At 49.2% G+C, this 27,546-nt stretch overlaps 1 protein-coding gene across 1 annotated transcript in view; it reads left to right on the forward strand.

Moving 5' to 3' along the window:
* Positions 1–27,546, forward strand: part of LGR6 (leucine rich repeat containing G protein-coupled receptor 6) — a 144,510-nt gene that overhangs the window by 88,340 nt on the left and 28,624 nt on the right. The window contains exons 5-6 of the mRNA XM_049858021.1: positions 12,772–12,987; positions 18,179–18,250. Coding sequence (XP_049713978.1) covers positions 12,772–12,987; positions 18,179–18,250 — 288 coding nt within the window. The remainder of the gene's footprint in view (positions 1–12,771; positions 12,988–18,178; positions 18,251–27,546) is intronic.

The following is a 27,546-nucleotide window of genomic DNA, read 5'->3' on the forward strand; positions in this document are numbered from 1 at the left end:
AGTCTCTCTCCTTCTCCTCTCCTCTACTTCCTTCCCCAGGATCTACAGAAAGTCAACTTGGTGCCTTGGTCATGCAGGGGCTGGGAGCTTGGCTCGGGAAGACAGGCAATAACCATGTGTCAAATGAACAGTCTTGTTCTCAAGACATCTCTGTCCCCAACCTCTTCCCTACTTGCACACTCAAGTGAGACCAGAGAAGGTCTGGCCTGCAAGTTCTGAGTCTTGCAGAGCTCGGGAGCAGGACCAGCTTGGTGGGTACTCACCTTGTACAGCTGCACAGGGCCTGCGCTCAGAAGAGCCCTGAGCTCAGAAGGCCCTGCACTTGGTATAATACTTTGCCCTTGTGCCTTGAAATTCCTAATTTGAACAAGGGCTCTGCATTTTCATTTTACAATGGGCCCCACAAATTATATTAGCTGGTCCTACTCAGGAGGGTCTAAGTGGCAGGCAGCTTCAAGGAGAGAGGGGAGCAGACAGGCTGGGGTAGAAGTTGGGGAGAAGAAGCCCCACCAAGCCCAGCAACCTGGCTCACTGGATGCCAGCTGGCCAGGGGCTTCCCTCTCTGAGCTCTCAGTGTCTGGAGTGCCAGCTTGGCATTCCTTTTCCACTCTGCAAACACCTGATGGGCCGACGAGGGAAAGGGACGCCCCAAATCCTGGGGTCAGCTGGAGATTCTTTCTTAGGATGAAGGGCTGTGTCATGTGCAGGGCCCTGGAGGCACCACCCCCTCCAGTTGGATGAGAAGTGGTAGTCTTCACTGGATGTGCCCCAGCCCTGTGGAGCCTACTTCAGGCCCCTTGGTCTTTCTGGATTCTGCTTTCAGCCTCTCTGTTCTACTGAAGACCCCTGCCCTACAATCGCAGTGTGCTGTCACATCGTGTGGCTCAGAACTGGAGAGAGGACCCAAAGGAGGCCTGGCCTCTTCTCCCTACTATCCTCCTGGCCACCCACCACCCCGCCACCCTCACTAACCTGGGACACGTGGGCCTTTAAATCCAAATTTAACCTGTGTTTAGGGAGCAGGAAGCTTGAAGCTTCCCATGCAGGGTCCCTTTTAAAAGAATACCTGGTGGCATCCATGAGTCATCTGGTGACCTACTAGGGGCCCCAACTCTGTTCCCTTTGTCTTATAGTTGACTAAGTAAAACCAAAACCAAACCCATTGCCATGAAGTTGATTCCAACTCATAGTGACCCTATAGGACAGAGTAGAACTGCTCCATAGGGTTTCCAAAGAGCAGCTGGTGGATTTGAACTTCTGACCTTTTAGTTAGCAGCAGAGCTGTTAACCACTCTGGTAGGATATAGGATGGATTAAAGAAAGGAATCACAGAAATGGACCATTAGAGCAATCTAGTCCTTAGTGAGTTATAAGGGTACCTGGTTTCCAAGCAGAAATATGCTTCTGGCAGCTTGGCCACATGTGTATCTCTCTGTCATCCCAACCTGGTAGAGTGGAAAGAAGCCCCAAGTGTTTGGCCCAGTCTTGCCACTCCCTTTGGGCATTCTCTTTACATCTCTGGGCTTTAGGCTTCCTCATATAAAGTGAGTGAGGATGGCGGATTTCTCCAAGATCTGATCTAATGTGATTTGACTTTACACTATTGTCCTTCTATGTTACCTTCAGTGAAAAACTTTTTGCTCTCTAACTTAAATCTCCTTGGCTGCAGCTTGCTCCCTGTTAGATCCTCATCTCAGTTTACTCAAGTGGAGCCAGCCCCTACTCCCCATCTCCCCATGGCCAGGCAACTTTCAGACCAGCTGCCCCCTGGGACTTGGAGGGAAGAGCCCCAACCCTCACTCCCTGCCTGCATTCCTCCCTGTCTCAGCCTCAGCCCTGGGCTGGGGGAGTATGAGAAGCAGTTTGGCCCTAGAGAGGTTAAACTGTTTCCCTGGAGCTCAAGCAAGCCCTAACTGGCCTGTGAGGTCCCTGCTAATCTGCCCTGTTACTGCAGGTAAGAATTACAATCAGAAGTCACTCAAGGAGCCCAGGCCCACGTGGGAGAAAGAGAAGGGCTGTTGGAGGTTGTTGATTTTATTCCAGAGCTTAATTGGTATAATTGCTCTCTTCTTCCTGCCAAACCCAAGCTCAGATCAGATGGACAGGCTCTCCCACCTGCGGGTGAGGCGGGGGGTGGAAGAGCTGCTTAAAAGGTCTTTTAGTCCCAAATGGTATATTCTGCTGGCTGCTGCAGGTGAACCTGGGGCTCAGCTACTTCAGAGGAATAGGAACCCTAGGGGAGCCTGAACCCTGTCCCAAGGGGATGGGAGGCTTCTTCAGAGAGTGCCCGCATCCTGCCAGGGGCTGATCAGGGAGGGAGAAGGAGGGGCTGTTCTGCAACCCTCCGGCTGGGCCTCAGGCTCAAGGGTTCCCTGGGGAGGTGTCCCATGGGGAGGGGCACCAGGGAGAGAGTAGAAGCTTGTGCCACCCCTTTCCACCGACCCTCCCTGGGCTCCTCAGGGAGCCCAGCTCTATGGAGGTCTTTGGTCCTCACAGCCAAACCCACCAGAAGGACCTAGAGTTGCCAGGTGCCCAGCTCCTTCCCTGGGTCCTCAGGGCCCCTCTGGACCGCCTCCTTGTTACAAGGGGAGAAGGAGAGGGCGTGCTGGGAGGCAGGGTCTGGGCTGGGCATTTTTTCTATATTTCACCTCAAAACAGTCTCTGGGGTGGGCAGGTAGTCAAACTATAAAAAACCAAACCAGTTGCTGTGGAATTGACTCCGATTTACGGCAACTCTATTTGAATTGCGCTCCACAGGGTTTTCAGTGGCTGATTTTTCTGAAGTAGATCACCAGGCTTTTCCTTTTTTTTAATATATATTTTTACTGTGCTTTAAGTGAAAGTTTACAAATCAAGTCAGTCTCTCATATAAAAATTTATATACACCTTGCTATATACTCCTAATTGTTCCCCCCCTAATGAGACAGCCCACTCCTCGCCACTCTCTCTTTTTGTGTCCATTCTGCCAGCTTCAAACCTTTCTGCCCTCTCATCTACCCTCCAGATAGGAGATGCCAACATAGTCTCAAGTGTCTACTTGATCCAAGAAGGTCATTCTTCACCAGCATCATTTTCTATCCCATTGTCCAGTCCAATCCCTGTCTGAAGAGTTGGTTTTGGGAATGGTTCCTGTCCTGGACCAACAGAAGGTCTGGGGGCTATGACCACCGGCGTGCTTCTAGTCTCAGTCAGACCATTAGGTCTGGTCTTTTTATGAGAATTTGGGGTCTGCATCCCACTGCTCTCCTGCTCCCTCAGGGGTTCTCTGTTGTGTTGTCTGTCAGGGCAGGTTGTGGCCAGGCACCATCTAGTTCTTCTGGTCTCAGGCTGGTGTAGTCTCTGGTTTATGTGGTCCTTTCTGTCTCTTGGGCTCGTAATTACCTTGTGTCCTTGGTGTTCTTCATTCTCCTTTGCTCCAGGTGGGTGGAGACGAATTGATGCATCTTAGATGGCCGCTTGCTAGTGTTTAAGACCCCAGACCACTGGGCTTTTCTTATGAGGAGCCTCTGGGTGGACTCAAACCTACTATACAGCTGAGCCAACTAATCCAAAGGCTAAATGAGGGATCTGTGGCTAGGTCTGATTCCTAAGCCTATACTCCTTCCATAAAAATCCCTGGTGGTGCAACAGTTAAGTGCTCGGCTGCTAACTGAAGCGTTGGTTTTGAATCTACCCAGCTGCTTGTCGGGAGAAAGACCTGATGATCCGCTCCTGTAATGCTTACCAAAAAAACCCCTCAAACCCATTGCTCTGGAGTCAATCCTGACTCCTAGCAACCCTATAGAGCAGAGTTGGGTTGCCCGTTAGGGTTTCCAAGGCTGTAATCTTTACAGAAGGCAGATTGCCACATCTTTCACCTGCAGAATGTTTGGTGAGTTTGAACAGTCAACCTTTGGTTGGTAGCTGTTCGCTTAACCACTGTACCACCAGGTCTCCTCTGTAAAGATTACAGCCTTAAAAACTCTATGGGGCAGTTCTGTTCTGTCACATGGGGTCTCTATGAGTCAAAATGGACTGGATGGCACCTAACAAAAACTCCTTCCATGCTCATGGGAGCCCCCTGGGTTAGGGTTGCCAGATAAATGCAAGTATTGGATGGGATATGCTTACACTAAGAAAGTATTCACTGCATGTCTGAAATCCAACTTCAACTGTGCAGCCTATATTTTTCTTGCTAAATCCATCCACATTCCCCTGGGTGTGCGTCCTACCCCGAGCCCACCAGGCCTGAGTGACGCTCCTGGACGCCCTGCCCAGCTCGCGGTCTGCTCTGGCCTGTGCCCACCACAAACACAAATGCAGACCTGGTTTCTTTCTTCCATGTGCTCATCACACTTTCTCCATTTGTCAGTGGCTGGATTTTCCCCTTCGGCATGTCCCTGGCCCCAAGTATCGGGAACTGGGATGCAGATGCCTTCCTCTCGCTCCTTTCCCCACTCCAGCTCTAGGCCTGCTCCACCACACCACGCCAAGCCACGCCATCTGTGAGCCATGTCTGACAGAGCAGAAGGCCTATCCGGTTCAGTCCTGCACTGAGAGGCTGAGAAACGGGGACCCTGTGAAGTCCTGGAAGCGAATTGATTAAGAGCTCAGGCTGCTGAGCAGAAGGTTGGCAGTTCAAATCCACCAGCTGCTCCTTGGAAACCCTACGGGGCAGTTCTACTCTGTCCTATAGGGCCACTATTAGTCGGAATCAACTCGACGGCTATGGGTTTTATCTGAAGCCAGGGTCATGTGTGGAACAGCCTGGTAGAAGTGGCCCTTCCCAGGCTCCCCTATCCACACTAGCCCTGTATTCTTCTGCCTCTAAGTAGAAGATGATACTCATGATACCTCACCTTCCACCTCTCCTTGTCAAAATCCTACCTTCCCTTAAGGCCATCTCAAAGGCCACCTCCTTTGTGTGGCCCTAGGTGGCACTCAAGGCTTAGGTATCTGTGGTCTCTGGGAAGGTTGGGACTGAGTTGGTGCCCCTCTGAGAGAGCCTCCTCATGGTCAGGGAGAGTCTATGCATTTGCTGGGTGGGCATCTATGGATGAGGGGAAGAGGTGAGCGTGAGAGCCCTCACCATGATAGGATGAGGTGTTGGAGTAGGAAGCCAGGATGCCTGCTCATCCACTGGGCAGAGGGGCTGCCCTGGAAGGCCTCCTCCAGCTCACTTGTATGCTTGCTCAGGCCATTAGTTTGGGGCTCACAGGCAGGGATCTGGAGGGCATTTATTCACCCATTTTGTCATAGCACATCCAGGTGGATGAAGTAGGAGTCCTGATCCTGGGGGAACTGGCAATCAAACATAAGAAAAAGGTCTCCCAGGGCCAGCTGTGCCCTAACCACAGGAGGAGGTGGCCCTCTAGCTCCTCATTCAGTCTTCTTCTCTTGTCCAGCTGTCCCAGGTCATTAGGCCAGGGCATTCGAGGTTCTAAAAGGCCAGATCTGGCTCAGTGCTTCAAAAACATTAATCTGCTTATGAATCCATGAATCACCTGGGGGTCAGGTTAAAACTCAGGTTCTTATTCAGCAGTTTGGGGTGGGGCCTGAGATTCTGCATTTCTAACAAGCTCCAGGTGATGCTGAGCCTGGTGGTCTGTGGGCCACATAGTGAGGAACAAAAACCTAGAGGAACATCTGATATATTCTCTGATGCCCCAGTGGGGGTGTGATGAGGAAGCCAGGGTGACCAAGCTGGAGGATGTAGCCCCAGATCTCCTCACTGGTGTATCCAGGCAGGTGTGTGAGAGCTAGAAGCTGTTGATGGGATAGAGTAGGATATTCCATGAGCACTCCAGGTTGGTGTAGAAATCAGTGAGCGACATTAATATCACGACTGTGGAATGTGCCAGTGATATAGCATAATGGTTAGGGACACGTACTTTGGAGCCGGACTATCTGAGTTTGAATCCTGGCTCTGTTGTTTGGTGTCATTAAGTTAGTTCTAACTCATAGCAACCATATGTACAACGGAGTGAAACACTGCCCAGTCCTGCACCATCCTCACAATTGTTATGCTTGAGCCCATTGTTACAGCCACTGTGTCAGTCCATCTCATTTAGGGTCTTCCTCTTTTCTGCTGACCTTCTACCAAGCATGATGTCCTTCTCCAGGGACTGGTCCTTCCTAATAAGATGTCCAAAGTATGTGAGACAAAGTCTTGCCATCCTTGCTTCTAAGGAGCATTCTGGCCGTATTTCTTCCAGGACAGATTTGTTCGTTCTTCTGGCAATCCATGGTATATTCAATATTCTTTGCCAACACCATAATTCAAAGGCATCAGTTCTTCTTTGGTCTTCTTTATTCATTGTCCACCTTTTGCATGCATACGAGGCAATTGAAAACACCATGGCTTGGGTCAGGTGCACCTTAGTCCTCAAAGTGACATCTTTGCTTTTAACATGCGAAAGAGGCCTTTTGCAGCAGATTTGCCCAATACAATGTGTCATTTGATTTCTTGACTGCTGCTTCCATGGTGGAAACCCTGCTGGCGTAGTGGTTAAGTGCTACGGCCGTTAACCAAAAGGTCAGCAGTTCGAATTTGCCAGGCCCTCCTTGGAAACTCTGTGGGGCAGTTCTACTCTGTCCTATAGGGTCGCTATGAGTCGGAATCGACTTGATGGCAGTGGGGTTGGGCTTCCATGGTCACCGATTGTGGATCCAAGTAAAATGAAATCCTTGACAACTTCAGTATTTTCTCTGTTTATCATGATGCTGCTTATTCGTCCAGCTGTGAGGATTTTTCTTTTCTTTATGTTGAGGTGTAATCCATACTGAAGGCTGTAGCCTTTGATCTTCATCAGTAAGTGCTTCAAGTCCTCTTCATTTTCAGCAAGCAAGGTTGTGTTATCTGCATATCACAGGTTGTTAATGAGTCTTCCTCCAATCCTGATGCTGCATGTTTCTTCATGTAGTCCAGCTTCTCGGATTATTTGCTCAGCATACAGATTGAATAAGTATGGTGAAAGGATACAACCCTGACGCATAACTTTCCTGACTTTAAACCATGCAATATCCTCTTGTCCTGTCCAAATGGCTGCCTCTTAGTCTATTATAGATTCCTCATGAGCACAATTAAGTGTTTTGGAATTCCTATTCTTTGCAATATTATCCATAATTTGTCATGATCCACACAAATGCCTTTGCACAGTCGTTAAATACAGGTAAAAATCTTTCTGATGTTCTCTGCTTTCAGCCAAGATCTATCTGACATCTGCAATAATATCCCTCATTCCACATTCTCTTCTGAATCTGGCTTGAATTTCTGGCAGTTCCCTGTCGATGTACTGCTGCAACCTCTTTTGAATTATCTTCAGCAAAATTTTATTTGTGTGTGATAGTGGGGAAGCCAGCACAACTTGACCAAGGCGAGGTCATAAAAACTTCTTAGAAACATCCAGACTCCCATAGGGATTGAGTTACTGGGCTGAAGGCTGAAGACCATGGTCTCTGGGAACATCTAGCTCAATTGGCATGATATAGTTTGTAAGGAAAATGTTCTTCATCCTGTTTTGGTGAGTGGCGTCTGGGGTCTTAAAAGCTTGTGAGTGGCCATCTATGATACTACTGGCCCCACCCCATCTGGAGCAAGGGAAAATGAAGAAAACCAAAGACACAAGGGAAAAATTAGTTCAAAGGACTAATGGAACACAGCTACCACAGCCTCCACCAGACTGAGTCCAGCACAACTAGTCAGTGCCCGGCTACCACCACCAATTTCTCTGACAGGGATCATAATAAAGGCTCCCAGACAGAGCTAGAGAAAAATGTAGAACAAAATTCAGACTCACTAAAAAAGACCAGACTTACTGGTCTGATGGAGACTGGAGAAACCTCAAGAGTGTGTCCCCCTGGACACTCTTTTAACTCAGTACTGAAGTTGCTCCTGAGGTTCATCCTTCAGCCAAAGATTAGACAGGTCTGTAAAACAAACAATACACCTAGTTCAACCAAGTCTATGACACTAAATGGGCACATTAGCCAGGGGCAGGGATGAAAAGGCAGGAAGGGACGGGAAAGCTGGACAAATTGGAAATGAAGAGCCCAAGGTCAAGAAGGGGAGAGTGTTGACATGTCGTGGGGTTGGCAACGAATGTCACAAAACAATATGTGTATTGTTTAAAGAGAAACTAATTTGCTCTGTAAACCTTCACCTAAAGCACAACAAAAAAAGACAAAAAAAATTTTTACTTGTGTGTGATATTCCTGATATTGTTTGATAATTTCTGCATTCTGTTGGATCACCTTCCTTTGGAATGGGCACAAACGTGGATCTTTCCCAGTTGGTTAGCTAGGTAGCTGTCTTCCAAATTTCTTGGCATAGATGAGTGAGAGCACCTCCAGTGCTGCATCTGTTTTTTGAAACACCTCAACTGGTATTCTGTCAATTCCAGGAGCCTTATTTTTCGCCAATGCCTTCAGTGGACTTCCTGTTCAGTTCTTTTACTTCATCGTTTCTTCCTTTTGGTTTAGCTATTCTACATTCAAGAGCAAGTTTCAGAGTCTCTTCTGACATCCATTTTGGTCTTTTCTTTCTTTTTAATGAGCTTTTGCTTTCTTGATGTCGTTCTACAACTCGTTTGGTCTTCAGTCTTTAGTGTTCAATGTGTCAAATCTTTTCTTGAGATGGTCTCTAAATTCAGGTGGGATATACTCAAGGTTGTATTTTGGCTCTTGTGGACTTGGTCTGATTTTCTTCAGCTTCAACTTGAACTTTCATATGAGCAATTGATGATCTGCTCTGCAGCCAGTCCCTGGCCTTGTTCTGATGGGTGATATTGAGCTTCTCCGTCCTCTCTTTCCACAGATGGAGTTGATTTGATTCCAACGTATTTCATCTGGCTAGGCCTATGTGTATAGTCGCTGTTTATGTTGTTGAAAAAAGGTATTTCCAATAAAGATCCCAGCTCTACCACTACTAAATATGTGGCATCGGGCAACTTACTTAACCTCTCCGTACCTCATTTTTCACATTTGCAAAATATCATCCTCACAGGTCGTTGTGAAAATTCAATGAGCTGATACAGGTAATCGCGTTCTCATGTGGTCTCTAGCTATGCAACGAGGTGAGATTCAAACAGGGCTGCAGGGTGGAGATTCACTCATGCATGGGCTCTGCTTCACCAAGGTCAGGCCTATGGCTTCCAAGCCAGGGCCCAAGCAGGGCAGTTCCACCTTCTGTGGGTCCAGGTGATAAGAAGGTTAAAGAGAATGGAGTTCGGTTGTAAGAATACCATGCCTGTGACCAGCTGAGATGCTTTGTGGTACAGCAGTCACAAAGGCCACATCAGACCAGGCAGCGTCTTGGTTGTCTGTGTGGGTGGTTGTCATCTTCCAGATTCTGTTTTCTAGGCAGGCATGAGACAGGAACAAGATGACACTGCCATGCCGTCCATGGTTCCTGGCTGGTGAGAGTCCAGGAACACTGGGAGTAGGGCTGAGGTGAAGGGGCACTTCATGTGCAGGCAGGAAGCAAGGAAGGGGCATTCATTAAGGGATGCTAAAAAGGCCCCCAGGATTTCTGCACAGCATTGGTTAGTGCTGTCCCAGATCAAGAGCAACAGGGATCACCATTAGGAGAGGACACATCTTTGAACCAGACAGTGGTGTGGTCAGATTCACTTCCCAAGTGTCTAAGACAAATGGAATGGCTATGGCTGCCCCCATCTGGACAAGATGGTTGTGTGAAGCAATTATCTTTTTGTTGACCATCCTGCCTCTGGTTTTGCCCCTCTCTAAATACCTACATAAGGAAACCCTGGTAGCATAGTGGCTAAAAGCTATGGCTGCTAACCAAAAGGTCGACAGTTCGAATCTACCAGACGCTCCTTGGAAACTCTATGGGGCAGTTCTACCCTGTCCTTTAGGGTCGCTATGAGTCCAAATCGACTCCACAGCAACGGGTTTGGTTTTTTCGGTTTAATACCTACATGGTCTCCAGAGGGATCTTTCTAAAACCGAAAGGTGGTCATGTCCTTCCTCTGCTTAGCACCCTTCAGTGGCTCCCCATTTCCCTTATGGTACTGCTTACAAGGCCTGGCAAGCTTTAGCTCCACCTGCCTCTCTAGCTTCTCTTTCATGCTTCTCTTCCCTCTCACTTCCTGAAGCCTACTGGACTTCTTTCGGTTTCCTTACAATGCTGTACACTATTTCCCACATGCTATTCCCTCTGCTCTCTAGGAGCCCTGGTGGTACAGTGGTTAAGCAATCAGCTGCTAACTGAAGGTTGGCAGTTCAAACCCACCAGCTGCTGCTCTGCAGGAGAAAGACCTGGCAATCTGTTCCTGTAAAGATTACAACCTTGGAAACTGTACAGGGCAGTTCTACTCTGTCCTATAGGGTCTCTGTGAGTTGGAATCATCTCAACAGCAGCGGATTTGTATTCCCTCTGCTCAGAACTCTTCTCTCCACCTGCTCCCCTGGTTAATTACTTCTTAGCCATCAGGTCTCCATGTAAACATTGCTTTCTCCTGGAGGCCTTCCCTGATGCCCTGGTCTGGGTGCCCATAGCACCTGTACCGCCCCTGCCGTCACACTGCACTGTGAAGATCAGACTGCTTTCGTGCTAAATTATAAGCTCTGTAGGAAGGGCAGGGACACCATCTTCAGAGTAGCTGACGTTTCTGAGTGCTGTTTCTGGGGTAGAACTGTTGTGAGGGCTTTCTGTAGGAGAAAGCATCCCTTTGAAATCTTCTGTTCAGATTTCCTCCCCCAACCTCTGGAGGTAGCATCTCTTGGGAAGGTGATTCCTGAACCTGTCTATGCATAGATACACTTGGGACCCTTTTTAGAAACAGCTTCCCAGGTCCCACTTCTGACCTTCTGAACCAGACAGTCCTGAGGAGGGGCTTTGGAGTCTGTATTTTTATAAAGCTGCCCAGGTGATCTAGCCACATTCAGACCATCAAGAGTATATGACCACCATTAGGTGACAGGCCTTGCCTGAAGAGGGTGCTCTCTGAAGCATTGTTGGCCTACCAGGTTGTTGTGGGTGGAAGGTCTTTCCTAATTACGGTTTCCAAGGGGTGTCCTTGGCAGTTTGCTCTCACATCCAAGGATGGTTCAGTGTTGGCCCATTCACCCAGGGGCCCCTTGCCAGTGAGCAGAGGAGTTTTTCCCTGTGGTACGTGACTTCTGGCAGTGATGGCACGGGTGAAATGGCTTAGGGAAGAAATAGAAACATTGTTGGACTATCTACAAGTGGGCCTGTGCTACTGGGATGAAAGAAAGTAGCCTCCTTCCTTTTACCACCACCCCTGGTCATATCAATTCTCTTTTGGGTTTAGGATTATGAAGCCTGTGGCCTTTGTGGATGAGGACTGAAGTTTCCACACCTTAGGTGATGACATGTGTCTGTAGGGGAACCATAGCTTAGTGCGAAGCCTCCCTCCAGGTAGTGAAGCCCAGGTGTAGACTCATAGCCACTGGCCAATTTGGCTGGGTCCCCTGGACCAGCAACACAGGGTGATAAGGTTTCAGCCCACGTGCCAGGCGAGGAAGCAGAAGCTGGTAGCATATCGAAAGGACATCATGGCTTGGACACAGCTGTAAAAAGCTATGATGGGCAGTTTCCTTGCTCTTCTGGCCTGCCAAGAGCTGCCAGGACTCATGACAAGAATTCTCAGTCACGTAGAGTCTCTGTCTCTGGTTGTGCACAGACAAGAAAATTCACCATCTCTTTACCTGTCCTGAGAAGTAACACATCAGGGACCTCAACTGTGGCATACAGGTACCTCCCATAGGTCATCAACTGAACAAGAAGTAGTGCCAGGGTACCTCCCTGAAGATTGGCAGGGAGAGGCTTGTACCTCATCTCTGGTGTGGCATTTTCTTTGGTTAAGTCCAGAGGGAAATTTACTCCTACCAATGGTGAGAATACCTCCATTATTATATGGTGTCTTAGTCATCTAATGCTGCTGTAACAAAAATACCACAAGTGGATGGCTTTAACAAATGGAAGTTTCTTCTCTCACAGTCTAGATGGCTAGAAGTCCAAAGTGATGGTGCCAGCTCTTGGGGAAGGCTTTCTCTCTCTGTAGGTTCTGGGGGAAGTTCCTTGTCATCAATCTTCCAGTGGTCTAGGAGCTTCTTAGCTCAGGGACCCTGAGCCCAAAGGACACGCACTGCTCCTGGCTTTGCTTTCTTGGTGGTAGGAGGTCCCCATCCTCTTTGCTTGATTCTTTCTTTTATATTTCAAAAGAGATTAACTCAAGATACAACCTAATCTTGTAGATTGAGTCCTGCCTCATTAACATAACTGCCTCTAATCCTGCCTCATTAACATCATACAGGTTAGGATTTATAACACATAGGATAATCACATCAGATCACAAAATGGTGGACAATCATGCAATACTGGGAATTGTGGCCTAGCCAAGTTGATGCACATTTTGGGGGGACACAGTTCAACCCATAACATATGGCTTTGAAGTAGACAGAGTTGGAAAGATGATGTTATACCCAGAGAAGAGAAATTATGGCATAGATTTGGAAGCCTGGGGATATGGGGCAATACTGGCTATCCACAGATGTTCTATGGACTCAACCTCAAGTCTAAGAGGAAGGGCTGGGGTCATAAATCAGAAAGTATGGCATAAAGGACCAAGAATTGTGGGTTGCAATGGAAGACAAATATGTGAAATTGAAGACATAGGATAAGTGGCAGCAGCTTTAGTCCCAGGGCACCTCAAGGGCCCAGTTGGGGTCCTGGCTGGCCCAACTCAGCCCCAAGCTTGGTCTGCATCTTGTCCTGCATTGATCACTCTCCATCCTCTCTTCCACCAGGCGCCTAGATGCCAACCTCATCTCCCTGGTCCCGGAGAGGAGCTTTGAGGGGCTCTCCTCCCTCCGCCACCTGTGGCTGGACGACAATGCACTCACCGAGATCCCCGTCAGGGCCCTCAACAACCTCCCTGCCCTGCAGGCCATGACTCTGGCCCTCAACCGCATCAGCCACATCCCTGACTTCGCCTTCCAGAACCTCACCAGCCTTGTGGTGCTGTGAGTGCTGCTTTGCCCTCCATCCTCTGCTGGGTCCTGCTGGGGGCTGCATGTTACTCCTGAGTCGGGTTGGAAGCCCAACTAGTTTTGCTCTTATCTGTGCTTTCCTGAACATTTTGGTCTCAGTTTCCCTTTTGTAAAATGAGGATGCTCATCTCCTGTTGACCCCATAGGGTTACCATGAGGCCAGATGACATTAGAGCATTAGAAGTGTGCTAAGAGTCACTAGAAGATAAGAGTGTCATAATCAGATCATAGAAACTAGGCTATGATTGCTCACTATGAAAATATAATAACCATACAGTGCTAATTGGAGTACGTCCAGAATTTCTTATCCTTAGCCCACCAAAAAACTTCTTTTTTTTTTTTTATTGCATTTGAGGATCAAATAATACAGTCTTATGCTTGGCATAGGGATAGGGTAAATTAATCTCATTTCCCAGACCTGAAGAAGCAGAGAAAAGCCATCTCTTGTAATGACATGGCAAAGCCCCACTAGGTTAATTACCTGGGAGATAGCATCCCTGGCAGGAACTGGGGACTGGGGTGAACTCTGTCTTTCCAGTGGGAACTTTAGAGTGCAAATTAGCTCCCAGCTAATTGCTTCTAGTGATTAGTAAGTTCACAGGGTAGTTATTAAGGACTCGGAAGGTCATGTATAATTGCTTGGGGCTATACAATAATTGCTCAGGAACATGTGTGTTAGTGACTTTGCTAAATGACAACACTGACCCTCCTGCTCTGGGAAAGCTGGTGTGATTTTCCAAGCCAGGGAAAGGGTGATGCTTAGTTTCGTTTGAGAGATAAAAAGGCAGATATCAGTTTATCTGATTCTCTGTCCTGGGAGACTGGAGAACTAAGATGAATATCTTAATGGATTACATTCTTCTATCAAGACTGTCACACCCAAGCGCCCTCTGGGAGTCAGTGGAGTATCTATAGAGGGTAAACAGAACAAGGTGGCTGGTTCAAGCTTTGGTGATGCCCTTGGGACAGCACAAGGGAATGGGGGTGGGGAGGGTCAGGTTTCTCTAAGAGACAGACTATTGGAAAAACGGAGAGCTTTATGATGGGTCCCCAGACAAATGAGCAGCAGTAGCACTGATTGACCTCCTATGTGGAAGTACTGAGGATCCAAAGAAATAGCTACTGCCTTCAAGGGGATGACTGTCTAGTTGAGATAGCAGAATTAATACGGGAAAAGATAACTTAGGCTAAGACAGCCAGGTGGCAAGAACAGATTAACAGTAGCCTAGAAGCTCTGGTGAGGCTGAAGCAACTGTGGGCAGGTGATAGGGAAAGTACATACGGTGTGTCCTGGGCCAGGAAAGATGGTGACGGGTTAGACAAGAGAAGAAGAGAGGGAGAGCATTCCAGGCAGGCATCAATAAGGACACTGAGACGGAAACCAGAGGTATCTGGCGGCCATTGAGCAGGCTAGTCCCCCTGTAGCAGAGTCCTCTTGCAGAGTGTGGGAGAAGAGGCTGGAAAGGTGAGTCTGGGGAGTCACAACATCACGGCAAGGAGTTTGGCTTTTATCTGCCAGAGGGAGAGGAGAGCTTGAAGGTTTTAAAGCTGGGGAAAAAGGGAGTGTTTCAGGAAGGCTAATTTGTAGGATAGATGAGAACAGAGAGAGGCTGGAGATAGGAAGGCCAGTTAGGGGGCTGTGTATCAACCCAAGCCCAATGTGGGGAAGTGGCAGAGGAGATGGAATGGAACCCATGGCTGTGCGGGACATTTGGAGGGAAGAATTGATTAGATGTAGAGGTTTTCAGAGGGAGGAATACAAAGGAAAAGGGGAGTCAAGGATGACTCCAAGGTTTGGATGGGAGCAGAGAGCTGGCTTGCTCTCTGAGAGATGAGGGGCTCTGCTGGGCATAAGAAGGGGCAAGGGATAAAGGAAAGAACACCTACTGGGTACCAGAGCAAAGCTGAAGGAGGAAAGCTGGTGTCTTTGCATGGAGTAGGGCCAGGAGCATTACCCCTTTGTCCTTCACCTGCCTCCAGGAGGGAAGAGAGAAGCTTCTAGCAGGTGGTGACCTGTGAAGAGAGAGAAGGATCTGGAGCAAGCTGTCCAGGACTAGAGGGTGAGCTGTGCGCAGGCCCAGGAGACAGATAAGGAACAGTGGGTATGATGGGAAGCAAGAAGGAAGTTTGGTTAAACTCAAGGGTATGGACAGGGGCCTGGCTAGAGCTGTGAGCAGACAGGTGAAGCAGAGGAGAACCCTGTACTTTCAGCAGCCTGCCCTGACCTCACGGAGGTCCTCCCCACCACTGCTATGGTGCCCACAGGGCCACAAGGTAGCACTTAGTTGGACAGCAGAGGTTTCATGTGTGTAAATCTTGTCTCTTCATCTAGACTATAAGCTCAACACCTGTCCCAGGTTGGGCTACTAGGTACCCAGGATACCTGAGCTGAATGAGTGGTTTGGAAGAGGGAGTTGGAGGCCTGGAGCTGGAGATGTTTAGAAAGCTGAGATGGGCTGGATCAGAGATGCTGGGAGAGGGGCAGGGGTGACAAATGGAGACGGGAGTTTAACAGGAAACAGGAATAGTAGAGTTTGGTGACAGTGGAAATATAAGTGTGGAGGAAATGGAAAAAATAAAAACCCCTGTTAAAGGGAGCTGTGGGGGAACGACGGCTCAGTAGTAGAGCTCTCACTTCCCATGCAGGAGTCCTGGTTGGAGGCCCAGCCAACGCACCTCATGCACAGCAGCCTATCTGTCAGTGGAGGCTTGCACGTTGCTATGACACGGAACAGGTTTCGGGGGAGCTTCCAGACTAAGATGGGCTGGAAAGAAAGGCCTGGTGATCTACTTCTGAAAATTAGCCAGTGAAAATCCTATGGATCACAACGATCTGATCCACAGCTGATCATGGGATGCCACAGGATTGAGCAGCGTTTTGTTCCGTTGTGCATGGGGTTGCGGTGAATTGGGGACAGACCTGACAGCAGTTAACAATAATAAGGGGAGCTAATTTATTCCTGGGAGGCAAGGGCTGTGTTTTCTCTATCAGCTCAGAAGCTCCCTGAGGGCAGGGTTCTGTCTCCCCTGATGGGCTCTGATGGGGCAGGTGGACAAGGATGGGGAAGACAGATAGGAGCTTTAAATCTCAAGACTTCCATTCCTACCCATCTATGTTGGGTGATGTCTGCCTGTTGCCTTTAATTTGGAGGCCTGCCTGGTTATTTTTCTCTTGTAAGTGATTTCCTTTTTCTGCCTGAAGGTATTTTTTAATCCTTAAACTTCAATAGCTTAAGTAGAATATGTTCAGCATAGACTGCTCTGCATTTCCCCAGAACAACGTGTGCTTTTGAGCTGCAGATTCCATTCTTTCTTCATTTTAGAGAATTTTTTTTAATTGTATTATGCTTTTGAATACATCTTCTGTCTCGTTTTTGGATTCTCTCCTTCAGAGACATCAATTGCCCTTGTGTTGAATCTTCTTTATGTCTTCTGCGTCTCTTTAACCTTTTTGTCTTATTCGGCCCTATTCACCACGATCATCTCAAGCTTCCTCTTTGATACTAATTCAGTGTTCAGCAGTGCTTACGCTGTTCTTTCTTTCAAATTTATTGCCTGTTTTTTTTTTTTTTTTAATGGCATAGTTTCAGTCCTTAATTTGTTTTCTTAGTCCCTTTCATTTTTAAACTTTGGTTTTTGAAATATTGTTTTATAGCAGAAGGCAATTGTGATAAATCTCCTTCCATTCCTTATCCATTACTTACGCTTTCTTCTAGGCGTGTAGCTTTGCCTGGCCTTTGCATCCTCTCTTTCCTGCTCCCTCTGTTTCATCTATTGTGTGTTTGTAGAGTTGCTGTCTTCTTTTCTAGCTTGTGATTGGGTGGTTCTGTCTTACAGGTTGTTCTAGAGGCATCACCTTTGGTACAAGTTGGCTCTCCCCTTCAAGCTACAACTTGTGGGCTGAGTATTGTGGGAAAATTAGGTTTCATCTACTTTTGTGTAACCTGATGGAGTGGTGAGGGAAGGGGGAGTGTGCCTCTGAGGCAGTATACATGACTACCTAGGCTCAGCTCTTCTGCTGAAAAAAAAAATCTGCTGAGATTGTGTTAAATACGGATTCGCTCCCTGTAGTTAGGGAGTTACTCTTGGTCTTCAATCCCTTCCCCAATTCCATGAGTAGCCTGGAGCCTTCATTTTACATTCCCCTTTCACCTGTTCTTTTTAGCAGCCAGAAGTAAAAACAGTAATAAAATAAATAACAATAATACCCACAGAGTTGCTCCTCTTCAGACTTGAGGGCATTAGGGAGAATTCTCAGGATTTTATTTTCTTGCCAATTCAATTTCTAGAGACAGGCAGGATTAGGGGTTGTAGAGTTTTTCCTCAGCCACCAGTTTTTGCAGCTTTGTTATCTTAGGCTGTGTCCCTTTCCTTGCTTCGTTGCTATGTGGGCTGGGGTTGGGTCTAGTTCATGCTCATTTCTTGAGGAATTGGAAGAAGGAAATTCTGTCACTCATCTTGAGTTAGCTCTCGCAGGTCCCTCCCGACCGATCTGTTCCATCTCCGCGCCTGCTCTGGCTGAGCCCTCTACCATCCTGCAGGGAAACACAAACACCAGGCTCGTTCCCACCGCCCCACCTTTGTTCTCACTGTTACCCCCACCTGGGTGTCCTGCCCCTCTGCCTGTGCCCATGGCCTGTCCATCAGGGCCCTGTCTGGGACCCCTTCTTCCCTGCCTCCTCTTTGTCCCCTGAGCTTGTCTACAGCTCCTTCAGCTGTAATATAAAGCTTAGGCTTTAATTATATGCTGTCTGTAGTGGTTTGCTGTTGGCTCCCATAAGCACGTCTGGCCAGTGAGTCAGGCAGGCTGGGTCCTGGGGAGCAGGACCGTAGAAGAAGCCTTGGACTTGAGCCCCCCTGACATCAGGCCTTTCTCCTGGAGCTTAGTGGGAGCTTGCTTTGGCCTGGGCCTGGAACTCCTCCTCTCCCTTTTTCCTTTAATAGGAAGTCAAACAGTGTGGCCTGTGGCCAATCCAGCTTTGCAGGTGGTGACTTCCAGAAGTCAGACTTGGCCTGTCTGTTTGCCCCTAGAGGCTGGACCACTGGGACCATTCTGTCCATGCTGTTGCCTCCACCTTCCTTTTCGAGCCACCGGTCTGCTTTCCCATCCCCTGCACCCCGATGCTGTGGGCGCCCTTCTGACGCGTCTTTCCTTCCCACACAGGCATCTTCATAACAACCACATCCAGCATCTGGGGACCCACAGCTTCGAGGGGCTGCACAATCTGGAAACGCTGTGAGTGTGGGGTTGTGGTTGAGCTCTGTCCTGCCTGGTGATGAAAGCTGGGCGTCCCAGGGGCTGGGGGGCGGCGGGTATTGGTGATAGGCAGAGGGGAGGGCCATCAGGACTGGGAGGCTGGGATCTGACCCCAGGCCTGCTCACCCACGTGCGCCTCAATGGCACCTTCTTGGAATGTCACTGAGAATAAATTCCTTCCTCCTTCAGGTGGGTGGAATGTGCCCTCTGGGAGTTCAGGGAGTGGGAACCTGGGATCCCTGCCAGCAGAGACCACCAAAATAAGGAAAAGTTTGGACAGAAATGGGAGCTGCAAGGAGAAGCTAAAAAGGAATCAGGGTATTGAGCCTGGAGAACATAAGGCTGGGGGTCGGGCGGGGCTGGGGCTGACTTGATGGCAGTTTTGAAGTCCGTTTAAGGCTGGCTGCTGACAGAAGGGAGAGTAATACCTCGGAGTAATGCCGACTGCTTGCCAGTTGATCTAACCAGCTGAATGATTAATGGGGAGATGGCCCATGCAGCGCTCAGGCCTGACTATAAAAAGCACCCAAGCTGTTGACTCTTAAAAAGCCCTATTATTCACACATCATCATCCTGGAATTCGGCGAAGGTCAGAACGCACCCAAACCCTCCTATCATTTCCTCTGGACTCCTGCCAGCCCCCGCAGAGTGGGCTGAGTGGGCGCTGCTTGAGCAAACAACTGGCTGGGCTCTCCAAAGTGTGGCCATGCCAGCTGGGGTCCCTCAGCTCCCACGAAGGGGCTGGCTGCCACGGCCACCTGGTGCAGTGCTGGGCGGGAAGTGCTGGGAGAGAAGGATCCCCAGTCAGCAAATCTGAGACACTGAGGTTGGGGCTGGCCTCATGGTGTTGAGGGGACCATCACAGTTACTCTTGCCCTTCCCTTGCTGTACACCCCATGCGCTCATACCACACGCCCCACGCCTTGCACCTCAACACCAGAGCATCATGCCTGAGGTGAGGGATCCTCAAGAATCCAAAGTAGCAAAGGAGAAAATGCTGGGAGACAAGCTGTGACCTGAGGAAGCAACATGTTGGGGACACCATTTGGCAAGTCTGTCCCAGGAGACAGCCATGGTCTGCATTTGTGGCTGTGGAGGAAAAGGGAATGGAGAGGGCAAGACCAGAGCTCATTCCTTTTTCCTGTGGGCGGGATACCCAGGAGCATGGTTGTTCTCTGAGCTCAGCCTGAAGCAGGAGGAATGGCAGAGCCAGGCCTAGCTCTCCTGGCATCCTCGCCCCTCAGCTGACTGAGTGCTGGAAGTACCCCAGCCCCGAGTTAGGGAAGTCAGAACCTCTCTCTGCCACCCAGCATGCCTTGGGCTCTATGCCCCTTTCTGTTGCTCTCATAGACTCTGAGGTTAAAACTGGACAGCCCAGCCTCTCAGTCAACACACCAGAAGACTGATGTCCAGGGAGGTGGCAATGGCCTGGGAAAGAGCAGATCTAGGGTGTAATAACCGAGAAAATATACATGACAGTCCCTAGCGTAAAGCCCTGCTTTCCTCAGCCTTCTAACGGAACGTGAATCGTGTGAGCCTGCTCTGTGGTGGTGCAATCAGGGACAGATTTCCTAAGAAGCAAGGTACGAATGGGCTTAATTGTGCTTACTTACTAATCTGTAGCACACCATTCCACCTGTTTTTCAAAGATGTGGTGAAACCCATGGGAAATTGTGCAGTACAGATTAGTAAGTAAACACAATTAAGCCCGTGTGTACCTTGCTTACTGTAAGCAGTGTGTACCCTGCTTACTGGTTAATCCGCCCCTGCCCACAATTGTTAAGCACTCGGCTGCTAACCGAAAAGTTGGAGGTTCAAACCCACCCAGCGGCTCTGTGGGAGAAAGACCTGGCGACCTGCTCCCATAAAGATTATAGCCTAGAAAGCCCTATGAGACAGTTCTACTCTGTCACATGGGGTCGCCATGGATTGGAATCAATTCGACGGCACCTGACAGTAACAGTAACAACTTTGTTTTAGGTGTTTGGGGGGACTCTAGATGTAAAGGATGGTCATACCCTCAAAACCCCATGCCCACAGCCACCCTGTCAAGGCACAGGAGCAGTCGGGGAGGTGTTTGGAGTCTCCAGATGCCAGCCCAGTAGGAAGGAGTCCAATGCTGTCAGCCTGGAGCGTGGGGGCTGTTAGCTCTGCTGGGAAATCGCGTGGGGAGGGCGCACACATACTGGTTGTGAGTTGGCAACTCTAAAAAGCCAACCAGCAGCTGTTTCTTCACTTCTGGGGCACACTGCTTAATTCTTTCTCAATTAGCTGCTGGATTGCTGCGCAGGGCATTTGGCTCGGCTGGTGCTAGCTTAATTACAGAGCAGTCTGCTGCTCAGCACCCACTGTACCTTTCATCTACAGGAGTGCCTGGCTGTGCCACAGACCCCAGGGCCTGCACCCACCTTACAGGTGAGGAAGCCAAGGTTAAGAGAGGAGAGAAAGCAGCCTGGTTGTAAAGCCAACAGTCCTTGGTGTCAGACAGCCTGGGCTGTGAGGCCAGGTCTACCAGCTGTGTGCCCTTGGTCAAGTAGTTTGCCTCTCTCAATCTATTTCCTGACCTGCATGTAATACCACTAATAATGCTGATCTCACAGGGTTGGTGGGTGGGCTAAATGAGATGATGTGTGCAAAGTTCTTCTAGAGCCCAGCAAGCTACACTCTTCCCCATGCCCTCTGCTGAGGCCTCAACCCCAACAGCACCCCTTCCTTCCCCACCCTTAAGGGGTAAGTTTTTCTTTTAACTTTTGATCTCCAATTAAAAAGGGGAAAAGAGTGTTCTTTATTCTCTATCCCGCAGAGCACTTGCTGGGAAGCCTGCAGGGGCAGCCAGATTGGGGGCTGGCGGGGCAGGGGGGAGAGTGGCGGGAAGAATAAAAGGAGAAAGCAACGAAAGTCAAACCTTTTAATTGTTGCATAATTGGCACGCTTTGCAGCCTCAGTTATTACTCTGGGGTTTTTCATGTGAGCTTCTCATTGGAAGGGTATTTCTCCCTCGGGCTCCATAAATCTCTGCCACTTAGACCTCTCTCATCTCCAGCAGCAGAGGGAAGATCAAACCCCCATGGCCCGGGCTGTGGTTTGGCTCTGTCTGCAGACTCCTCTCAGGAGTGAGAGCCAGCACCCAGCCATTCCACCTGGAGAGGAGGGGCCAGGCACAGCACGGGCACACACCGCGTAGTCACACAGGCAGCCCACACCAGCCCCAGTGCATGCTCCTCACCTCACACTCAGCACAGCTCAGGGACACCCGCTCGGGGACACCCACCACAAATGCACCCGCAGCAACATCACCACTGTTCTTGAGGCCAGACTGCCTGACTTCCAACGCAGGCTCTGCAAGCTGGGTCCACCAGAGCAAGCAGCCTCTTCTCTGTGAGCCTCGCTTTCCTCACCTGGACAATAGGCTACCTCAAGAGTGAGGCATAAGTGAGATAAACATGCACCGGGCTCTCTTTTACTCCATATTAGTCCTACTTGGTGTCGAGCTGGTTCCGATTCGTGGTGATCCCATGCGTGTCAGAGTAGAACTACACTCTCTAAGGTTTTTAACAGTCGGTTTTGCAGGAGTAAATCACCAGATCTTTCTTCCAAGGCACTTCTGGGTGGACTTTAACCTCCAACCTCTGGTTAGCAGTCGAGCGCATTAACATTTGTGCTACCTGGGTACTCTCTACTCCAGAAGAGCCAGGCAAATCCAAGTAATCTGGGCAGGGTTTGGGGCTGGGCATTGCTGGGCCCTCCTGATGAGCAGAGCAAACCATGTAGGCTTCACAGGCACGAACTTGGCTGCATGCTGAGGAAGCCTGATCATGCAGGGAAGGGCCTCTGGGGGCAGCCTGGCCTTGTGGCCTATTTCTCCTGAGGTAGCCGTCCCCCTTTCAGACCTGCTGAGAAGGCCCAACTAGAGGCAGGCAGGACAACTCTGTCCTGCATCCACATAACCTTTCCATTCCCACAACGAGGATGACCCCCGCCCTTAGGAAATTCAGAATCAGAGATGGGCAGGCCCCCAGACCGTAAAGTATTATTTCCTCCACTTTCCACTCCGGGCCAAATCCAGAGATTTGTGGTGTCTTTGTAGATTGTAAGTGGCGATAAGCCACTAGAACCCACACCACTTACCTCCTAATACATTGTTGCATTTAGCACCAGTGCCCACAAGGTTAGATCAGTTACAGGACTTCCCAGGTTTCTAGGAAGAGAAAGAAGAAAATGCAGGACCAATGATGATTCTGGGAAGGCCCTGCCAGGAGGCCTCAGGGACCGGAAACCAGGACCTCGTGCCTCTAGCTCAGTGCTTGGAAATGCGTGCTGGGAGGCCTCGGGGAGTAAGCCCAACCTGACAGTATTCCAGCTGAACCTAATGATCCCCAAATCCCCAGCTTTACCTAACTGTAAAATCTGTGCAAGACAAACAAACAAGAAGGAAAAGGAAAGGAGCCTAACTATTCCATCCAGAAGACCTGCCCCCACTTCGTCAATCTGGGAGCTTGAGGTCCCTAACTCAGCTAGAACTCAGAGGAGGCAAGACGTAAGGTGGATCTGGGGACAACGTGCCTCACCTCCCTGGGTCCTGGATGATCTCTGGGCCTGATTATAGCCTCCTTAAGCAAATCAGGCCCAATTGGAGCCCAGTGCTGGCCGGGCCTTTCCCCTTTGGAGGAGAGCCTGGGGCATAGTGAGAACAGAAACCTCCTGGCTCCTGCTCCCTCTCTAAATGAGGACCAGCACCCAACAGGGGTCTGGGAGGAATGGGGGCAGGGCAGGCATTTACGGAATTCTCCTTATAATACAAAGTCGTGCCTTCCTTATAAAACCTCCTCTGTGACAGATGCCCCGCTGATCTGTTTCCACAGCACGTTTCTCCTTCGGCAGCAGCTGTGGTTGGAATACGTTCCTCTGTCTGCGTGTCATTGAAATCACTGATGCCCACAGGCTGTGCTCAGCCTCCTCTGACCAGGCCCTGGAAGCAGCCAGCCACCCTCGGTCCTGGGCCTGCAGGTCAGCCTTTAGCCAGACAGAAAACCAGATGGGTTTCCACTGGAGCTCTTCCAGGGCTCACAGTCCTAGGGTAGAATAGGCACCAGGCTTGGAATTGGCAGACCTGGACTCAAATCCTGGCTCTGCCACCAGCCGGTGACGCGTGCAAGTTCTCCTGACCTCTCAGGAGCCTCGGTGTCCACAAGTATAAAATGGGGATGATGTTTTACAGTTCCTAGGATTGTTGTAAGGCATACATTAAATGAGGTAACTTTGCCTAGAACACCATAGGTGCTTAATTTATGCTGGCGTCCTCTTTCCTGTCCTCCCATTTAATATAAATTCTGAGTGATGGATGAAAATCTCTGCCCGTTTTTCCTCCATGTTTTAGGTGCCTTTGAGTCGGTTCCGACTCACAGTGACCGTGTGTACAACAGAACAAAACTCTGCCTGGTCCTCCACCATCCTCACAATCATTGCTATGTTTGAGCCCATTGTTGCAGCCACTGTGTCAGTTCACTTCATTGAGGGTCTTCCTCTTTTTTGCTGACCCTTTACTTCATCAAGCATGATGTCCTTCTCCAGGGACTGGTCCTTCCTAATAAGATGTCCAAAGTACGTGAGACAATGTCTTGCCATCCTTGCTTTTAAGGAGCATTCTGGCTGTACTTCTTCTAAGACAGACTTGTTTGTTCTTCTGGCAGTCCATGGTATACTCAATATTCTTTGCCAGCACCATAATTCAAAGGCATCAATTCTTCTTTGATCTTCCTTATTCATTGTCCAGCTTTCACATGCATGAAAATACCACGGCTTGGGAAAGGCACACCTTAGTTCTCAAGGTGTCACCTTTGCTTTTTAGCATATTAAAGAGGTCTTTTGCCGCAGATTTGCCCAATGCAATACATTGATTTCTTGACCGCTGGAGTACAAAAACCTATATAGCTATTCCTTCCCCTACCCCTACAATAAGAGTAAAGGAAATAGACCTTGTATTTCCTCTCTCTCTAGGCAAACATCTCACAAGCTTGGATATTACAGCTGGAACCAGGGAAAATAGTGCCTGGGTGTACGGAGCCTTTGGGCCTGGTGCCAGCTGCCCACCGATTGTGGGACCCTAAGGAAGTCACTTCCCTGGTTGGAGCCTCTGTATCATCAGCTTTGAGATGAAGGGTGGGCTCCGACACGGGGGGAGCCTTAAGAGCAATTCCCCAAATGTCAGGATCTTTTCTGGCAGGTGGCAGGGGAGGTGTTCCTCAGAGGTGTCATTTTGCAAGGTCCATGGTGTGAATTGTCTCCTCTGCAGGATGGATAGGAATCCCCAGGTAGTCAGCGTATGGCTACTGATTAGTTTTCTGCGGCTACTGTGGCAGGCTTCACAGCCAGGGCTCTTAGGGATTAGTGGGACCCTCTGGGCTCAGGCTGATGCCTGGGGCACACAACCAGATGGATCTTGCTGGTTTGCCTACTTATCTCAAGGCCAAGTGCTGGTCACCTCACTGATCACTGGGCAAATAATAATTTCCTACAGTTAAGAGAATTCAAAATATTCTTTTTCTCAAAGGCTGTCTCATATCTCATTTATCCCTCCAACCACTTCTGGAGGAAGCTAAAGCAGGAATTGTGTCACAGATGAGAAAGCTGAAGCAGAGTGGGTGACTTATACCCAAGGTCACACAGCTAATTTAGAGCCAGGATCAGAACTCTCGTTTGGGCCTCTGGCCCAGTGTCAGCCCATCAGACCACGCTGTCTCTCGGGGCTAACCCTGTTAGAATTGAGAACTTCTTTCCTCTCCAGTTCTTAATTATCTTACATCAGTGGGTTTATTAGTTGCAAATTTGTAGGGTTTTGTGGCTTATAGAGGAATTTATTGTTCCATATAAAGCTTTTTTTTCTTTCTTTCTGGCTTCCCCTGCAGAACTTCTAACAGGCAGAGGATTGCGCTGCCTGGTGAATGTGCCTTGCATTCTGTGACCATGATGAATTATTCATCGTTTCTCCCAGCACAACATTCCCTTTCCCATCACCCTGGGGCTGGGGGTAGCCAAGGTCACCGCTCCTGTCACTGCTGCCCCTCCCTCTCCTGCTGGCACTGGGGCCAAAACTCCCTCTCTGAGCCCCACCGCACCCCCCTACTGGCACCCCAGCCAGCTGGTCTGGAATAGAGAAGGGAGGGAGGTTAAGGGGCCAGCCAGCTTGGCAACAGGCCCTCGGTAGATGCTGTGGAGAGGAGGCTAAAGCTTGCGCCTGGCCCTCTTGTATCTGGGAGAGGGGAGCTGGTGAGCGTCAGTGAGTATCGCTCCTTTGTGTTTCTTTAGACTCACTCGTTCCATAGATATTTATTGAGCTTCTAGTGTGTGCCAGGTACCACTCCAGGCACTAGGGAAACATTTATGCACGAGAAAACATAGTCCCTGCGGTCATAGAGACTAAAGGGTCTGGCCAGGAGTCCTGAGTTCTTTTTAACTGATCACTAACGTGCAAGTTCACCAGCACCTCTCTGCGCATCAGCCAATCCTTTAACCTTGGTGCACGCCAAGGCTCCACTTGTCTTCACACTCTCTTCTTTTGTGCTCTCATCTGGTCTAATGACCTTCAGCACCGTCCATTCACTGACGACCCCATCCCAGACCTCTCTCCTGAACTCTACGCTTAAATGTCCAAAGGCCTTGTTGACATGCTACGTGGACCTCTAACAGACATCCAAACTGAGCTGCACCCCAGCCCACCCTACCAGAAGATTCCCCAGCTCAGTGATGGCAGCTTTACCCTTGCAATTGCTCTGGCCTGAAACTTGGAGTTGTCCAAAACAACCGTCTTTCTCTTACGACCCGAATCCGAGCTGTCAGCAAACTCCGTAGGCTCTACCTTCAAAATATATCAAGAATCTGACCACTTCTCATCCCCTCCACTGCTTCCACCCTGGTCCAACTCACCATTATTCCCTCACATGGAGTATTGCAATGGCCTCCTCTCTGGTCACTCTGCCTTCATCCTTGCCACCCTACAATCTATCTTCAACACAACAGTCAGAGTGACCATTTCAAAATACAACCCAGATCATGCAACTCTTCTGTTCACAACCCGCCAGTGGTTCCCCATCATACTCCAGAAAGAAGCCAGAGTGACCTACAAGGCCTCAGGTGGTATGACCCCCTCTAACCTTTCTGACCTCACCTCTCCTCAATCCACTCCAGGCACAATGGCCTCCTTGATGTCCTTGAATACACTAGGTGTGTTCCTGCCTCAGGACCTTTTGCACTGGTGGTTTCCATCATCTAGAATGTTCATTCCACCATTGTCCTAGTTTACCTCCTTCAAGACTTTGCTCAAATGTCACCTTTTTAGTGAGGTCCTCCTGATCACCCTTTGGCAACCTCTTCCCAGCACTATCTTCCTTTCCTACTTTATTTTTTTTCCATAGCAGCTACCGCTATATGATTGCTTATTTATTTTCCTTGTTATCTGTTTCCCACCTCTGAAATGTAAGCTCCATGAATTTTGTTCACTGTTGTATTGGTAGCACCTGGCAAAGTGCCAGGCACAGAAGAGGTACTCAATAAATATCGGTTGAGTGAATATATGGCCCCGGCAAACTTCTTTCCCTCCCTGGGCTTCTGTTTCCCCATCTGTGCTATAAGAACATAGAACTTTCTAATCTCTGAGGTTCTTCTCAGCTTCAGCAGTCATCTGTACTCAGTGTTATGCAAAGACTCCAGCCAAGACTTCTCCCCTGAACCCCAGACTTAAATGTCTACTAGTCAGTCCCTCTCACAGCCTAGGACATAGCACAGATGCCCTGTGTTCTTTCTGAAGAAATGCCCAGACATGGGTTGAACTCACTGAAATGGTCCATTAGCCTTACCTCATAGCAAGGTCACCCTCCCACAAGCCCAGTGGTTCAGAACCACGGGGTTCTGAGTTTAGACCAGCAAGTTGAGGTCACTAGGACAGATCCTCAGGCTAAATTCTGCTCTGGTCAGGAGCCCCCCCCCAAACCTTGGGATCCCCTGCATTAATGGGTCTGTGGTATCCAGGTGAGAGTGGTGCCGCCCACAGGGATCTGAGCAATCTGGAGGACTAGTCCTGTTCCGGGTGTCATATCTTAAGAGTGACAAGGGCTTTCTTGGGGAGGGTGGTAAGAATATGAGGTTTCTGCAAAATTTGATTCAAAGATTTGGGGGAGAAGCCTTAGGTGGAATACGATGATTATCTTTGGAAGAAGATTAGACATATTTTTTGGAAGAAGTAATGGTGGTAAAGAAGGACGGCTTAATCCATAGAGTAG

The sequence above is a fragment of the Elephas maximus genome, chromosome 18 (assembly GCF_024166365.1).
Source record: "Elephas maximus indicus isolate mEleMax1 chromosome 18, mEleMax1 primary haplotype, whole genome shotgun sequence".
Lineage (NCBI taxonomy): Eukaryota > Metazoa > Chordata > Mammalia > Proboscidea > Elephantidae > Elephas > Elephas maximus.